Raw genomic sequence first — 16,989 nt, 5'->3', positions numbered from 1 at the left:
CCCGGAGGGCACCGTCGGCATCATTGCGAGGAACATAATCCTACTCCCACACATGCACGCCAACATCCAGTTCCCTGTTAAAGCTTGATTTTTGTGTGGGGTTAAAGCTCCATTTTGTTTAAGCACTAGAAGATCGTATTTAATCACATCAAAATTTACCTGCGAGAGGCACTTGTCCGGTGGGAGAGGCACTAAAAAAATCAGTAGGGTGCGACTGTTCTTGACCGGTAAGCACTTTCACAGTCTGCAAAGCAGGCATCTTTTCCCTGGAACGGTCATGTGGAGGTGGTGATGCCGAAATCCAAAGATAAAAGAGGCCAGGCCATGTGAGCGTCCTTCGTCTCACTCGTCCCTCTCCCTCACTCCCCTCCCCTGCTCCGTCTCACTCACTCACTCGCCTCGCCATCCATTCATCTGAATCCTTGTCCCGTTGCAATCATTTCGCTCCCCTGCTGATTCTATAAAAACGCCGGCACGATCTACCCCGCACTCCCATTCACAAGGTGACACCCCCAGTTGCAGAGCTTCTCACGATGCGGTGCCATGGCAGGAGATCTGCGCTCTTCGCCGTGGCCGTGGTCGCGGCCATCGTGGCGGCGGCGGCGGCGGCGGAGGTCGTGCACGATGGCCGGAGGACGTACATCGTCCACTGCTCGCACGCCGCCATGCCCAGCGAGTTCGCGGCGCACGGCGACTGGTACGCCTCGTCGCTGCAGTCCGTGTCCGGCGGCGCCGCCGAGGTGATCTACACCTACGACACCCTGCTCCACGGCTACTCGGCGCGGCTCACCCGCGCGGAGGCCCGGGCGCTGGAGGCGCAGCCCGGCGTGCTGCTCGTCAACCCGGAGACGCGGTACGAGCTGCACACCACCCGGACACCGGAGTTCCTCGGGCTGGACCGGGCGGAGGCGCTCTTCCCCGAGTCCAACACCGCGAGCGACGTCATCGTCGGCGTGCTCGACACCGGCGTGTGGCCGGAGCGGCCCAGCTACGACGACGCGGGCTTCGGCCCCGTGCCGGCGGGCTGGAAGGGCAAGTGCGAGGGCGGGAGCGATTTCAACTCCTCCGCGTGCAACCGGAAGCTCATCGGCGCCAGGTACTTCCTGGCGGGCTACGAGGCGTCCAAGGGCCCCGTGGACACGACGAAGGAGTCGCGCTCGCCCAGGGACAACGACGGCCACGGCACGCACACCTCCAGCACGGCGGCGGGCTCCGCCGTGCGCGGCGCCGACCTGCTGGGCTACGCGTCGGGCACGGCCAAGGGCATGGCGCCGCGCGCGCGCGTGGCCACGTACAAGGTGTGCTGGGTCGGCGGCTGCTTCAGCTCCGACATCCTCAAGGGCATGGAGGTCGCCGTCGCCGACGGCGTGGACGTGCTCTCCCTGTCCCTCGGCGGTGGCACGTCTGACTACTACCGCGACAGCATCGCCGTGGGCGCGTACAGCGCCATGGAAAGGGGAATATTTGTGTCCTGCTCGGCGGGAAATGCCGGGCCCGGCGCGGCGTCGCTGACGAACGGCGCGCCATGGATCACCACCGTGGGCGCGGGGACGCTCGACCGCGACTTCCCCGCCTACGTCACCCTCGGGGACGGTAACAAGTACAACGGCGTCTCCCTCTACAACGGCAAGCAATTGCCCACCACGCCGGTGCCGTTCATCTACGCAGGGAACGCGTCGAACAGCAGCATGGGCGCGCTCTGCATGACAGGCACCCTCATCCCTGCCAAGGTCGCCGGCAAGATCGTCCTCTGCGACCGCGGCACCAACGCCAGGGTCCAGAAGGGATTCGTCGTCAGAGACGCCGGTGGTGCCGGCATGGTGCTCGCCAACACCGCCGCCAACGGCGAGGAGCTGGTCGCCGACGCGCACATTCTCCCGGGCGCCGGCGTCGGAGAGAAGGCCGGCAACGCCATGAGAACCTACGCGTCGTCGGATCCGAAGCCGACGGCCAACATAGTGTTCGCCGGCACGAAGGTTGGGATCCAGCCGTCGCCCGTCGTGGCCGCCTTCTCGTCGAGGGGGCCGAACACCGTGACGCCCGGCATCCTGAAGCCGGACCTGATCGCCCCGGGGGTGAACATCCTCGCGGCGTGGTCCGGATCCGTCGGCCCATCGGGGATCGCCGGCGACGACCGGCGCACCAGCTTCAACATAATCTCCGGCACGTCCATGTCGTGCCCGCACGTGAGCGGGCTGGCGGCGCTGCTCCGCGCGGCGCACCAGGACTGGAGCCCGGCGGCCATCCGGTCGGCGCTGATGACCACCGCATACGCCGCGTACCCCAACGGCGACGGCCTGCTCGACGTGGCCACCGAGCGCGCGGCCACGCCGCTGGACATGGGGGCCGGGCACGTCGACCCCAGCAAGGCGGTGGACCCGGGGCTGGTGTACGACCTCACCGCCGCCGACTACCTGGACTTCCTCTGCGCCATCGAGTACGAGCCGGCGCAGATCGCGGCGCTCACCAAGCACTCGTCGGACCACTGCAGCCCCAACCGCACGTACTCCGTGGCGGCGCTCAACTACCCGTCGTTCTCGGCCACGTTCCCCGCGGCGGGCGGCACGGAGAAGCACACCCGCACGCTGACCAACGTCGGGAAGCCCGGCACGTACAAGGTGACGGCGGCGGCCGCGGCGGGCGGCACGGCGATCAAGGTGTCGGTGGAGCCGTCGACGCTGAGCTTCAGCAAGGTGGGCGAGAAGAGGAGCTACACCGTGAGCTTCGCGGCGGGCGGGAAGCCGTCGGGCACCAACGGGTTCGGCCGGCTGGTCTGGTCCAGCGACCACCACGTGGTGGCCAGCGCGATCCTGGCGACGTGGGCCTGAGCGAGCGACCGCCGCCCGGGCGGTAGCTGCTGCTAATTGGCAATGCCGTCGAGGCGCAGAACGCGGCGGGGCAGCAATGGCGCCGCCGTTCTCGATCGGAAGGGAGCAAGACGGATGGATGCGTGCGTGCGTGTGTGTCGATTTGGCGTGGTGATTTACTGATTTGATTTGCGGTCTCATTTTCTTGCTGCCGCTTGCCGGTGCAGCCGTGTTAGTAGTTGTGACAATGTGTCAAGTGGGCATAGATTTGATTGAACGGCGAGAAAGCGAGTGATTGATCAAGTTGGGTGTAGTCCTAATCAGAGACGGATCGATGGATAATGGGCCAGCAAATCAAATGGTATCCGCAATCTGTTCATCATTTTATTATACTCCAAGTATCTATGCCTAGCATGTGCCATTGAGGCATGAATCATTTGTTTTATCACTGGATGCCAAATTCGTATGCCTGTGTTTTTCTCCCCGACGCCGAGGAATTTGAATAGAATAATGCTCCAGTGTCCAGCCCATGTTGCTGACCGTGGTCGGGCATTGTATTATTTTTCTGCGGTCAGAGTAGCTGCAGCAGCTGGGAGGGAATCCGAATACTACTAGCAACTCTGTCTGGCCACGACGCTGGAACCAAACTGAGATCTCGCCGTCATGCATTCCCGCGGACTCTATCATCGTCGCGTGCATTGATTAAATTATGAGTATACACAGTGATTGATGGGAAATCCGTTGCCTTGTCTTGGGTGGGCGTGTACCGTCAGAGAGAGAGAGAGAGCATTTAGCACACGCACGGCACCACCTGCTGCACCTGCAGCGTGCAGACGGAAGGATTGGTGGTGCTACGGCGCCGCTGCATGTGAGCGCCTTTCCGCACCTCGTTGATTTCCATGCGTGCCCGTCCGTCGCAGGAGGGCTCGACGGGACGGTGGATTGGATGGATCCATAGATATTTGCCGGTGGAGATCTTTTTTTCCTTGTCCCAAACGCGTGAGCCCTGCCCCGATCGACGGTCAGCGTAACGTGCATTCGTGGCGGTCAGCGTAGACGGCCGCGAGTCGAGACTGGCGTGAGACATGAATGCTTGCGGTTGGGTTGCGGTCGAGAGCCGCAGCTTGCGTGGCCCAGGATGGAATGGAATGCTTGTGCTTCTCTTCCCCGAGACTTGAACGGCCGGTGCCGTCTTGTGAGCCGGACTAGCCGTTGGAGTGGTACTACTACTGAGCAGCTCCTCCCAACGCCCCTGCTGCTGCTTCGAGGTGCGTGTTTGTTGTGAGTGGTGCGGCGAGCAGACCGACGTACCACTACTTTACTGCTCGGGACGGGGGCATGTCGTGGTGGGGCGGCGGCAAGAGCAGCACAACACAGCACAGGGGGTGATGGTACCACGGAAAACCCGTACTCCCGTCTCGTCTCCCATCACGGCGCGGAATTTAATACGCTCGCCGTTGCCGTTGCGTCCTCCTCGTCATTTATAAATCACAAAGCATCTACCTCACCCTGAAACCAGGGACGAGAGATTAGATGCTTTGTGGCTTGTGAATGCTAGTTTCGCGCTGGTGCACTGCAGGCTCGGTCCGTTCAACGCACATATGACTGGGCAAGCGTCTTTCTCCTCGTCCTGGGTTGCTTTGTTGCAGGCTTTTGGGCAATACTGAACAACACTATAAAAGGTGGTTCGTAAATTACCACGTATCTCCAATTCTCGAGTAAATTGCACAGAAGTACCACAATTGGGGCATTGGAAGCAGATTGGTACCAAGATTGGTAATTTTTACGTGTCAGTACCAAGACTGGGGCTAGCCGTTGCAAAAAAGACTAAAAGCTCGTTTTGTACGTATTGACACTAAAGCTGACCGATTGGGCCCGCCCGTTAGGCGCCACGCTGGCCAGTGCGCGCGTCGCCTGCGCTGGCTGCGCGCTGACTCGGACGAGGCAGGCTCGCATCGTTTATGTGCGACCGAGCCAGACCCCGACCCCGACCCCGCTCGCCTTCTTCTTTCTTTCTTCCTGCTCTCTGCCTCGCCGTCGCCTGCGCCCGCCACCGCCGGCCGCCACAGCACGCCGCCGCAGCCATGGTTCTGGAGGACGAGAGCAGCGACGACAACTCAAGCCTCCCGTACATGCACTCCGAAACCTCCACCGATGGGCTGAACCAGGTAAGTTACTCCATTGGAGCTAGGGTTAGGGTTAGGTTTAGGAAATTTGGGGATTTTTGTGTGTAGGTGGTCTTTGTTGTTAGGATTTCGTTTGATTTGATTTGTCCTCGTCCTCTGCACATGATGGTAACTTGGATTTTGCTTGGGCAGGTGCCTTTCTCTCTTGAGGACCCGGATTACAAGGGTCTTGAGCTAGATCTGATAGTGTTGTGCAAGAAGCATGGGAAGCCATCAGAGAGGCTTGTTGCGTTTGAAGGAACAATGACTGGGAGAAGGTTCTTAGCATGTGCAGAGCCGGTAATTTTCTTGCCTTGGTGATTAAGCACTGGATGTGTTCATTGAAAGTGGCAGAGTCTTGTTTGCCACCTGTGATTCAGTTATGTGCATGCTAAATTTGTTAGGAATGATCATTATTAAGTTCAGTGGAATGCATTTCTGCTAAAATATATGCTCCTGTTGTGTGCACATGCTATTTATTTACACTTTTTTCCAAATGCAGTGTTGCTCAATATTAAGTTCAGTGGAGCCAGTTAGTAACTATTGCTTACTGCTGACAGTAGGTAGTCTCATTAGCTAGTTTGTTGCTGCAGGCTAGTGTAGTGTATTTAGGTGGGCAAAGTAGTTCACATTGTGTTGCTTATTACTGTTAGGATTCCATTATATTAATGGTCAATTCTTAGCAACTGCTGTTGCTTAGCACATGGCTGCTTAGCAACTTCTAAGTTGAATGGAGTGTTACTCTGGTGCCTGGTAAATATATGAGTTGATCATCCATTGTAGGATTACATTAATTTATTTTACAATGTGGTCCTGTTGCTTAGCAAATGGCTGTGCAAATCCAGTTAATGTCAGTGCCAACATTAGGTACTGCCATGAACTAACTGTTGCTTAGTACTCTTAGTAGTTGTATTGTACTAAATTTTGCTCTTCTAATTTTTCCAGGAAGGTCAGAATTGTGGGTTTGTTCAGTGGGTTGATGAGCAGTGGCCCCCAACAATGGAGAATGCATTGCTGAAGCTTTGGTCAATGGTTGAAGAGAGCAAGTCTGCTAGGGTGAATGATAATCTTCAAAGTGCTCTAACTATTCATCAGTTGACAGAAGAAAAGAACAAGCTGGATGCAGACTATGACAAGTTAGTGAAAGATGTGCATCAACTTGTGGACTTTCAGCAGGATAGGGTTGTGGATTTCAGTTATCTGCAGTCTGCTGTCACATATCAGCACCAATGCAGAGCTGAATTGGTGGCTGGTATGAATGCAGAAATGGCAAAGAAAGATGCAGCTGCACAGAAGCTTCAACATAAGTATGAACTCCTGTGCAACCTGACAAGTGCTCAAGCAACTGTCATCCAAAACTTGAAGTTGAAGAATATGAAAGAGAAGGAATTGTTGAGTGAGGCTAGGATGAATTTGGAGTTGAAGAATGCAGAGTTCACAAAGTTTGAGGAGAAGCTCACCCAAGAGAAGGTAGAGTTGAAGCTCCAGGTTGCTGATCTGCTGAAGCTCAAGGAAAACCATAATGAAGAGAAGCAGATGCAAGAGTTTAAGATTACTGAGCTCATCAAGGCAGAGGAGAAGCTGAAGGAGAAGATTAAGGGGATCCAGGCCATCTTGCAGAACTGAACAAGATGACTTGAGATTAGTGGGCATTGCAGACCTTTTGGGAATGATGGTTGTGCAATGACCTAGTAACTTAGAATTATGGTTGTGTAATGTATGGTTCTAGTACTAATTGTGAACTCTGGTTGTTTATGTACCTAGTAGTTATGCTATTCATCCTTTTGTGAGAAAAGGATGGATTGTGCATTTGAACTCCACTATGTAATGTGAACAATGGATGTGTATTCTATAATGTGTTGAACTCCAGTGTTACTTATGTTATAGTGATGCTTAAATGCTTAAATGCATTTGCAAAAGTAATGCTTATGTTAGAGTGATGCTTATGTTAGAGTGATGCTTATGTTAGAGTGATGCTTATGTTATATTGATGGTTAAATGCTTAAATGCATTTGCAAAAGGAATAGTTACATATGTTATGTTACAGTGATGCTTTAGGTGGTTCCGTCGACCTCGAGCCACCCTAGACCCTAGTTGAATGCTTTAGGTGGTTCCGTCGACCCCGAGCCACCCTAGACCCTAGTTGATGTCTTTAGGTGGTTTCCGTCGACCCCGAGCCACCCTAAACCCTAGTTGATGCCTTTATGTGGTTCCGTCGACCCCGAGCCACCCTAGACCCTAAATGATGCTTTAGGTGGTTCCGTCGACCCCGAGCCACCCTAGACCCTAGTTGATGCCTTTATGTGGTTTCGTTGTCCCCGAGCCACCCTAGACCCTAAATGATGCTTTAGGTGGTTCCGTCGACCCCGAGCCACCCTAGACCCTAAATGATGCTTTAGGTGGTTCCGTCGACCCCGAGCCACCAAAACCCTAAATGATGCCTTTAGGTGTTTCCGTTGACCCCGAGCCACCCTAGACCCTAAATGATGCCTTTAGGTGGTTCCGTCGACCCCGAGCCACCCTAGACCCTAAATGATGCTTTAGGTGGTTCCGTCGACCCCGAGCCACCAAAACCCTAAATGATGCCTTTAGGTGTTTCCGTCGACCCCGAGCCACCCTAGACCCTAAATGATGCCTTTAGGTGGTTCCGTCGACCCCGAGCCACCCTAGACCCTAAATGATGCTTTAGGTGGTTCCGTCGACCCCGAGCCACGAAAACCCTAAATGATGCCTTTAGGTGGTTCCGTCGACCCCGAGCCACCCTAGACCCTAAATGATGCCTTTAGGTGGTTCCGTCGACCCCGAGCCACCCTAGATCCTAAATGATGCTTTAGGTGGTTCCGTCGACCCCGAGCCACCCTAGACCCTAAATGATGCTTTAGGTGGTTCCGTCGACCCCGAGCCACCAAAACCCTAAATGATGCCTTTAGGTGTTTCCGTCGACCCCGAGCCACCCTAGACCCTAGTTGATGCCTTTATGTGGTTCCGTCGTCCCCGAGCCACCCTAGACCCTAAATGATGCTTTAGGTGGTTCCGTCGACCCCGAGCCACCAACATATCAATCTTAAAAAGAACCATTTTGAGCATAGACAACATATCAATAAGATGCAAGAACATCCAGGCATTCACTCATCAGATGCATCCACATGAACAAAAGCCATATATGGCATTGATTCTTAAAGTACACAACCAAAGCATAGAAGTACATCCACATTGTATCATAGGATGCAAGAACACACACATGAAGTATCTAGTTACCACTTGCATAGAAGTAGCTCCTCCATCCACTATGTGTACCACCAGCACCTCTCCCAGCAGTAGATGTGGAGGGAGCAGTAGATGTGGAGGGAGCAGTAGATGTGGAGGGACCAGATTGCCTTGGGGCAGAGAATGTACCTCTCCCTCTCCCAGCACCTCTCCCAGCACCTGGTGCAGCACCTCTACCAGCACCTCTACCAGCACCTCTAGCAGCACCACTCCCAGCAGCTGCAGCCCCTCTCCCAGCTCCTCTCCCAGCTCCTGTTCCAGCTGTTGGTGTTGTTGTAGGAGCTGGATGAGAAGTTCTTGATGCTGGTGTAGTAGCAGCAGCACCAGCATTGGAATTCCTTGCAAGAGGCTTGCATAAACAAAGAAGGAAAATGAGTTAGTACTTAAAAAAATAGAATGTACAAGAAGGAAAACCTGTTACTACTTATTAGAGGATTACCACATGTTTGTTCTTCCTCAAAGCCAGCTCAGGCTTCAACTGCTTGTTGCAGCTTGTGTACCTATGTCCTTGCAGTCCACAATTGCCACATGTTATAGTCCCCATTCTTGATGTCGCCTTAGGCTTTGGAACTTCAAATTTCCCCTTGATCCTCTTCTCTTTCTTTCTTCCTCTCTTCACTTTAAATGCAGGTGGGTCAATGTCTGGACCAGGGGTCCTTGTCCAGTCATGCTCACCAGGAACTGGATAGATCATTGGTTCATAAGCTGCCAGATAAATTTCTTTCTTGAAGAACTTGCTGACATAATCCTCTGGTTTTCTTTTGGCCTTGTTTATTGCTGAGATGGCATGGTTACATGGGATGCCACTTAGGTCCCATTTTCTGCACCCACATGTGTGCATTTGCAAGTTAACAGCATGGGTTTGCTGCCCACTTGTAACTTGCCACAAGTCCACACCAGCTTGAATTGGTTTGCAATATTTGGCCCTCTCCTTCTCAACCTCTAGCTTCTCACTATAATGGGGTGTTATGTCCCATCTAGCTTTCTTTCCACTCTCCCTATTCCTATGCCACCTCACCATCTGCTTATCCTTTATTCCATCACACATTGTCCTAATTGGTTTCTTCCTAACATCTAGGACATACTTGTTGAACACCTCAGATAAATTGTTAACTACAAGGTCAGTCTTGCAGTTTGTGTCAAATGCATGCCTTGCCCATGTTTTCTTGGGTATTTGACAAAGCCACTCCCAAGCTTGCTCACACTCAGCTCTAAGGTCATTCATTGCAATGTTAAATTTGTGTTCACTATATGCATAGGCAGCATTATCCATACACTTTTTCAGATCTTCCCCCCTAAACCCAGCATTTTGGAAGTTTGCATAGATATGCCTAAGGCAGAACCTTTGGTTGCACTTAGGAAAGACAGCATTCACTGCATTTAGTAGGTCCTGGGACACACAATTAAACTAGCTAAGCTACTATCTAGCACAAAACAACCATATAGGAATAATGACATAAGATGCAAGCACATACCTTTTGTCTATCTGACATTATTGTATATGGACCAAACCTTCCCACTTCTCCTCCTAGGCAGATTTTAAGTTGGTGTAGAAACCAACACCAGTTAGGTGTGTCCTCTTGCCCAACAATACCTAATGCTAGTGGGTATATATTGTTGTTGCCATCTCTACCAGTGGCAGCAGGTAGTTGAGCACCAGTAGTTAACTTAATGAAGCACCCATCAACACCTGAATGAGCAAGAAAATTCAGTATTAAAAACATTCAAATGCATTTCAAGATGAAACAATATGTAACTAATGCACAAGGTGAACAAACTAACCAATGAATGGTCTGCACCCCTTGAGAAACCCCTCCCTTGCTCCATTGATGCAATAGAACATAGCATGGAATCTTGGACCTGGATGGGGGGGTTTTTCAGTGGGTGTTGGAGTTACAGTAGTGACTACTACTCTACTCCCAGGGTTTGTATCCATCACTGTCTGAGCATAGTCTTTCAACCTAGGGTATTGCTTCTTGTGGTCTCCTAGCACAACATCAATAGCTAGGTTCTTTGCCCTATATGCCATTGACTTGGGCACATCCACACCATACTTCTCCATGCAGGCATCAATCAAAGTCTGAATGCCAGTTGTTAGATCAGATCGGAACAGTGACTCATACTTCTGTGCAAGCCACTTGGCACTTACCCTTGTTGTCTCTGTACTAATAGGGCAAGTGTGCTTAATTCTCATCTTCTTAATTACAAAAGTAGTTTCACCTTTTATAACTGCTGCCACCATAAAGAAGTTGCAATGTTTTTGGTTGCATTCTACAATTATTCTTTGATCTGAGTTCCTATGATATTTGAAGTTTCTGCCTTGAGTGATGTGTAAGTTCAACAAAGCCTCTCTGAATTGATGTTGATCCTTGAAACACATCTTTAGACATAATTGCTCATGTGGTGCCTCCATTTTCTCATTGTACCATTTTCTAGGAGGCCTCTGCTTTGCCCTGCTCTTCCTTTTCTTTGGCAGCACAAATGACAATGGCTCATAACCATCATCATCAGCCTCCTTCAACAATCCTTTCTCTTCTTCATCAGATGAAAGTTTGAAATCAGGTTCCTCCTCTTGAACTACACTTGAATGTGTCCTTGTTGTAGGCCCTTTCCTAACTGGAAGCTTCTGTTTCTTCTTCTTCTTCTCTTCATGTACAATTATAGTTTCTTCATCCTGTGAAACAACCTTGTCATCTTCATCCATTTCAAAAGGTTCCTCAACCTCTGTGTCACCCGAGTAATGCACCATTTCTTCCTCCTCAGATTCTTCATCATCTGTTTGTTCCTCTTCTACTTCATCATACTCTCTCTGTTTCTTTCCCTCATCCATCTCTATGTCATCAGCATCACCCATATAAAAAGGGTTTACATCACTGTCATCTTCACCTTCACAATCAGAACCACCACTGTCATCATATCCCTCTTCTTCTTCTATTTCCAAAACAGCTTTCAGTTTTCCTTTTACATTCTTGCTCTCTTGTGTGCAAACACCAGTACCATGAGCTAAACTGCAGCTGTACTCTGACTTTCAAAGGCAACTCCTTCTTCATCAACAGCATAGATGGGTGGCTCACTGAGATCATATAACACAGGCTCTTCATACACAACAGTGGATAATTCTTGCCTCTCAAACTTGCTGCAAGGAGGTGGACATGCCCTCACTAGCAAATTTAAAACCTTACACTCCTCAACCTGCCTCTTTACTAGTTGCAACTCAGCATTACTCTCTACCATCTCCAATCCTTTCTCCCCTAAATCTGGATTCTCAATGTGAAACAGCAGATCATATTCACTAAATCCTTGGGTTTCCATCACTGCAATCATATTCAGGTATGTTACATCTGAACTGCAGAGCTTCAGCTCTAACATTTCTGAAGCATCAAAATAGAACCTAACATCCAAAATGTCATCATACAAACTGCAAAAAGAAATAACAGACAAAATTGGTTAATAAACAATTTTACTTAACATATTGTCTAACATATAAACAAAGATTTGTTTCAGTTAACATATAAACAAGTTAACATATAAACAGAGCTTTGTTTATGTTTAAGTTAACATATAAACAGAGCTTTGTTTAAGTTAACATATAAGCAAAGCTTTTATTTACCCTAGCTAGGTAACACCTAATGCTGCTCTGACAATTTGGACTAAGAAATAACAATGTAATCCACTGATGCTGCTCTGCTCTGCTCCAGTTAGGTAACACATAATGCTACTCTGCTCTAGTTAGGACTCATGTAATCCACTATACTACTCTGCTCTAGTTAGGCCTAGCAATTAGAGTGCTAAACATGCAGGCAGTAAACTCTAACCCTAATCCCCAATTTCAGTGAGCAAGAATGGAGCAAGAATGGAACAGTGGAGCACTTACAGAACACCACCGAAGCCATGAGTCCAGTGATGGGCGGTGCTAGGGTTGTCCACCCAAATTCGCGCCAGCCGCAGCCTCTGCTCCATCGACAACGCCGGCTCCGCAAAATCTTCCTCCGCGCTACTGTACTCCGAGCTGGAGTAGCCGCCACTGCCATCGAAGCGGGGGAGGTCGCCGCCGCTCGCATCGCCCAGGCCATCGCCGCCTGCCGGAGTCGCCGAGGCCATCGTCGCCTAGGGCACAGCAGCCGCGGGGGAGAGGAGGGCGCGAGGAAGGTGACAGCGCCTAAGCAGTTCGATCCATGGCTACGGCGGCGTGGTGCGGCGGCGGCGGGGCGGGCGGGGAGGCAGCCGCCGGCGAGGGTGCGAGGAAAAGGAACAGGGCAGAGCGGGGTCGGGGTCTGGCTCGGTCGCACCAACGGGCTGGTCTTGTCCGAGTCAGCGCGCAGCCAGCGCAGGCGACGCGCGCACTGGCCAGCGTGGCGCCTGACGGGCGGGCCCAATCGGTCAGCCTTAGTGTCAATACGTACAAAACAAGCTTTTAGTCTTTTTTGCAACGGCTAGCCCCAATCTTGGTACTGACACGTAAAAATTACCAATCTTGGTACCAATCTGCTTTAATGCCCCAATTGTGGTACTTCTGTGCAATTTACTCCCAATTCTCCAATGCTCCGACCTGCCAAGAGCACTCTCCTACTGCTGCTAGTAGCACTACGATACGATAGCTTTGTCCTAAAAAAACTACTACACAACAGCTCACGTCTCTCCTCTTCTTACACACACACACACGTGAAAACTTACTAAGGAAAACAAAATAATGGCCGAAAGCAAATGGGCAAAAACCACAAGCAAAACGCCCATGCAAAATGGCCAGGCCACATGCATATCGAGATTTGCTAAAAAAATGCATATGGAGAAAGTCATACAGGACCAGCCTAAAAAAGCTAAAAACACAAATCTTAAAGCCGTCACTAATTCCCTTTAATAGGTTGTTTAAGATTTTCAAAAAATATGTTTGTGACATTTAAAGAAAATGTTTACACAATGAAAAAAAAGGTTGGTCCCAGTTGCAAGTTGAGGTGGACTTGCAACTCGGGCAATTGAGACAGAAAAAACATCAGGCCTAGTAACATAAGTATTTAAATTTTCTGGACATTTTTAAAACAGTGAATAAATTTAACATTCCAGAACATTTTTTGAATTTGTAAAGAAAACTTGAAAATAAGAACATTTGTTGAAATTCTGAAACAAAACTAAAGCGGATTTTTTTTGAATTGGTGGACATAATGATATTTTCAACGCGGATATTTTTAAAAATTCTTGAATATTTTTTTAAAGCGTGGACATTTTTTTAATTGCTGAACAAACTAGCTTTATTATATACAAAAAGATATGACTCAAAAGGGTGTGTCTCATTTTTACACATTCATGAAATTGATAAATATTCATAAAATTTGTTAGAGTGAAGTTGCAAGTCGAGGGAGGACTTGCAATTGGGATTAAAAAGATCAGGTCTCAATTGTGGGTAGAGGGTGGACTTGCAACTGGCATAAAAATGTCGGGGCCCAGTTGCGGGTCGAGGATGGGATTGCAACTGGGACAAAAAATGGTCTGGCCCCAGTTGCGAGTCGATGGTGGACCTGCAACTGGGACAAAAACGTGTCGCACCCCGGTTGCGAGTCAAGAGTGGACTTGCAACTTGGATAAAAAGGTCGGCCCCCAGTTGTGAGTGGAGGGTGGACTTGCAACTAGGACTAAAAAAGGTTAGACCCTAGTTACGAGTCGAGGTTGTGATTGCAACTGGTACAAAAAAGGTCCGACTCTAGTTATGAGTCAAGTGTGGACTTGCAACCGGAAAAAACCGGACCCCAGTTGCGAGTCAAGGGTGGACTTGCAACTGGGACAAAAAAAGGTCGAGCCCAAGTTGCGAGTCAAGGGTGGACTTGCAACTTGGACAAAATAAGGTCGGGACCAAGTTGCGAGTCAAGGATGGACTTGCAAACTAGATTAAAAAAAAGGTTGGGCCTAGTTGCGAGTAGACGGTGCACTTGCAACTGGGACAAAAAAAGCTCGGCCCTAATTATGAGTCGAGGTTGGACTATCAACTAGGACAAAAAAAGTCAGCCTAGTTGCAAGTCGATGGTAGACTTGCAACTGGAATAAAAAAAGATCGAGACTCAGTTGCGAGTCAATGGTGGACTTGCAACTGGGACTAATAAGATTAGACCCCAGTTGCAAGTCGAGGGTGAACTTACAACTGGGACAAAAAGGTAGGGGTCTAGTTGTGTGTCGAGGGTGAACTTGCAACTGGGACAAAAAAGGTCTATCCACAATTGGGCGTCGAGGGTGGACTTGCAATTGGGACCAAAGAGAACGCCAGGGCCTAATTGTGAGTCGAGGTATGGATTGCAACTGGGACAAAAAAAGGTCGAGCCCCAGTTGCGAGTTGAGGCTGAACGTGCAACTACGACAAGAAAGGTGGGACCCCGGTTGGGAGTCAAAGAGTGGACTTGCGAATGGGACAAAAAAAGTTCGCCCCCAGTTGCGAGTGAGGGTGGACTTACAACTAGGAAAAAAAGGTCGGGCCCCAATTGCGGGCCCAAGGTGGGATTGCAACCGGGACTAAAAAAGGTAGGGCTCTAGTTGCGAGTCGAGTGTGGACTTGTAACTGGAAAAAAGGTCAGACCGCAGTTGCGAGTCAAGGGTGGACTTGCAACTGGGACAAAAAAAGGTCGACCCTAGTTGCGAGTCAAGGGTGACTTGCAACTGAGACTAAAAAGATCGAGCCCCAGTTGTAAGTCAACGGTGAACTTGCAACTGAGACAAAAGATGTTGGGCCCAGTTGCGAGTCGAGGGTGGACTTGCAACTGGTAAAAGAAGGTAGACTTGCAACGGAACAAAAATTGCATGTTAGGGCTAGAGTTGCTACTAGGGAAAAAATGGCGGCCCTCGTTCTGTGTTAAGGATGAACTTGCAACTAAGACAAAAATTGGTTGGACCCAGTTGCATATCGACCGTAAGGCAAAGCTTGTCTTTTCAATAGAGCATGTATCTTCAACGTCGAACTTGAAAGGATAATAGAAAAAGGCAACGACAAGCGACATAACATGTCTCTCCCACATCTACAACACAGATGAGATGAAAAGTAGGCCACAAGAACGCAAGCAAAAAATAAGTCTGACAAAAACCATACATGCACCACGAATGAACCGACAAAGTGGACAAAACAGAATATGCGACACATGAATACATTAGCCGACAATCTTGCTAAATCTCATCTTGATGAATTTAGAAGGAATGAGACAGTGTCAAAATGAACAGGAAAAGAAGGCGACCGCGATATAGCTTCTTTTTCTTTGTCTCTTCCAATTCTACGTCACAGTTCGGAAACAACATAGCGAACGGGTTGCTAGTGGGCTGCGATAATGGGTCGACAAAAGTGGAGCCAAACAGGCCCAGACCAACAACATGATACACAAAAACAAACAATGACAAGCGAGGCGAGAGATAGAGCGCTTACACGAAAATTATGAAACTAAATCAAAAGAATGACAAACTTAGACGAGACATCGTTTAAAATAGTTGTGGATTTAAAAATACAATATGAAATTATAAAAATCAAGGATTTTACGACCAAAAAAGAAACAAAAAACAGAAGTTTAAAACCCAAGAGAAAAATTTAGAAAAAACAAACAAGAAAAAAAACAAAATAAGTGAGTATAGAGAGTGGCGAACAGGAAATACTTGAAAAAAATGCTCGCCTCTGACACTTCCAATTCTTTCCCGAAGCATAAAGACAAAATAGGCCTACTCTCCAAACAAACATAGACAAAAAAGACCAGCCCAGATCAGGCCCACACACAAACAAAAAGGCCAATCCACACGCACATGTAACACAACCAACTGGCCACACGCGCACGCAAACATTGGAAGGAATTCACGTGCAGCGGATTTGCTCAAAAAAATCGTGTGCAATGGACGATCACAAATCTGCACAAAAATTATAGCTTTAGATCACGTGTGAGAAACTTAGATATGAGATAAATATATCTCATGTTTTTTTTAAAAAATTTATGAATTTAAAGACAAATGAATGAAAAGAAACAAAAATGAAGAAGAAAAAGAAAAAGAACACAAAGTGGCCCGGTCCCAGGGCATGTGATAGCGCTGCCTAAGAAACGATAAAAATCTGAATGGGCTGACACGGACAAGAAAAGAAAAAAAAACGTGGCCCGTCCTAGCTTGGATGATAACGCAGCCAAATAACGGACGCACGTCGAGACAATGTGCTGACGAAGAAGCGCATACGAACAACCAACATAAGATCAAGTTAGCACGAAAATTAAAGACAAATAAGATGCAACGATTCTGGATTTAGATGTGAGATAACTATTTCACATCTAGATGTGAAATAGCAAACCTGCATTTATAAATCACAAAGCATCTACCCCACCCCCACCTAAAACCAAGGAGGAGAGATTAAATGCTTTATGACTTGTGAATGCCACGTGTCATCTATCAGGACGGGTCTCACCTGCTAACCGTGAGACCTGGTCTCATATAATTTTTTTCCGTTCGTCCGTGATCCGCATCGGGCCATCGTCATCCCGTAGCGGGGCCATCCGTCGGTACTCCTCTGTCCTCTTTGCCTTCCCACCTCCTGAGAATGTTCAATCTACATACAGCTACAATATGATCTGCAAAACAGAGGTTGCGCCATGGCTCCTAGGAGCACGCAGACACAGACGCTCCCCAGATGGTCAGGAAAAAACGGAAATAAAAATTCTGTCTTCTTTTGCTAGTGTATGGTGTGCTCATGAAGTTTGTACTGTACGTGGAAAGGAACATTTAAAGAACTGCATTAGCAGGCAAACATG

General features: G+C 49.2%; 2 protein-coding genes across 2 annotated transcripts; both read left to right on the top strand.

Annotated features, from left to right (window-relative positions):
* The first annotated feature begins 328 nt into the window (after positions 1–328).
* LOC109760881 (subtilisin-like protease SBT1.7) lies at positions 329–3,197 on the top strand. The gene has a single exon (XM_020319677.4). It carries the CDS (start codon positions 534–536, stop codon positions 2,826–2,828), a length of 2,295 nt encoding a protein of 764 aa, XP_020175266.1. The 5' UTR covers positions 329–533; the 3' UTR covers positions 2,829–3,197.
* Positions 3,198–4,796: 1,599 nt separating this feature from the next.
* On the top strand, positions 4,797–6,856 carry LOC109760885 (uncharacterized). The gene is made up of 2 exons (XM_073498688.1): positions 4,797–5,272; positions 5,918–6,856. The coding sequence occupies exons 1-2, from the start codon at positions 5,096–5,098 to the stop codon at positions 6,596–6,598; spliced, it is 858 nt and encodes a 285-aa protein (XP_073354789.1). The 5' UTR covers positions 4,797–5,095; the 3' UTR covers positions 6,599–6,856.
* The last annotated feature ends 10,133 nt before the right edge of the window (positions 6,857–16,989 follow it).

This window comes from Aegilops tauschii, chromosome 5, assembly GCF_002575655.3.
Source record: "Aegilops tauschii subsp. strangulata cultivar AL8/78 chromosome 5, Aet v6.0, whole genome shotgun sequence".
NCBI classification, from domain to species: Eukaryota; Viridiplantae; Streptophyta; class Magnoliopsida; order Poales; family Poaceae; genus Aegilops; species Aegilops tauschii.
The sequence above is the reverse complement of the archived record's forward strand: the minus strand, read 5'-3'. Positions and strand labels throughout refer to the sequence as shown.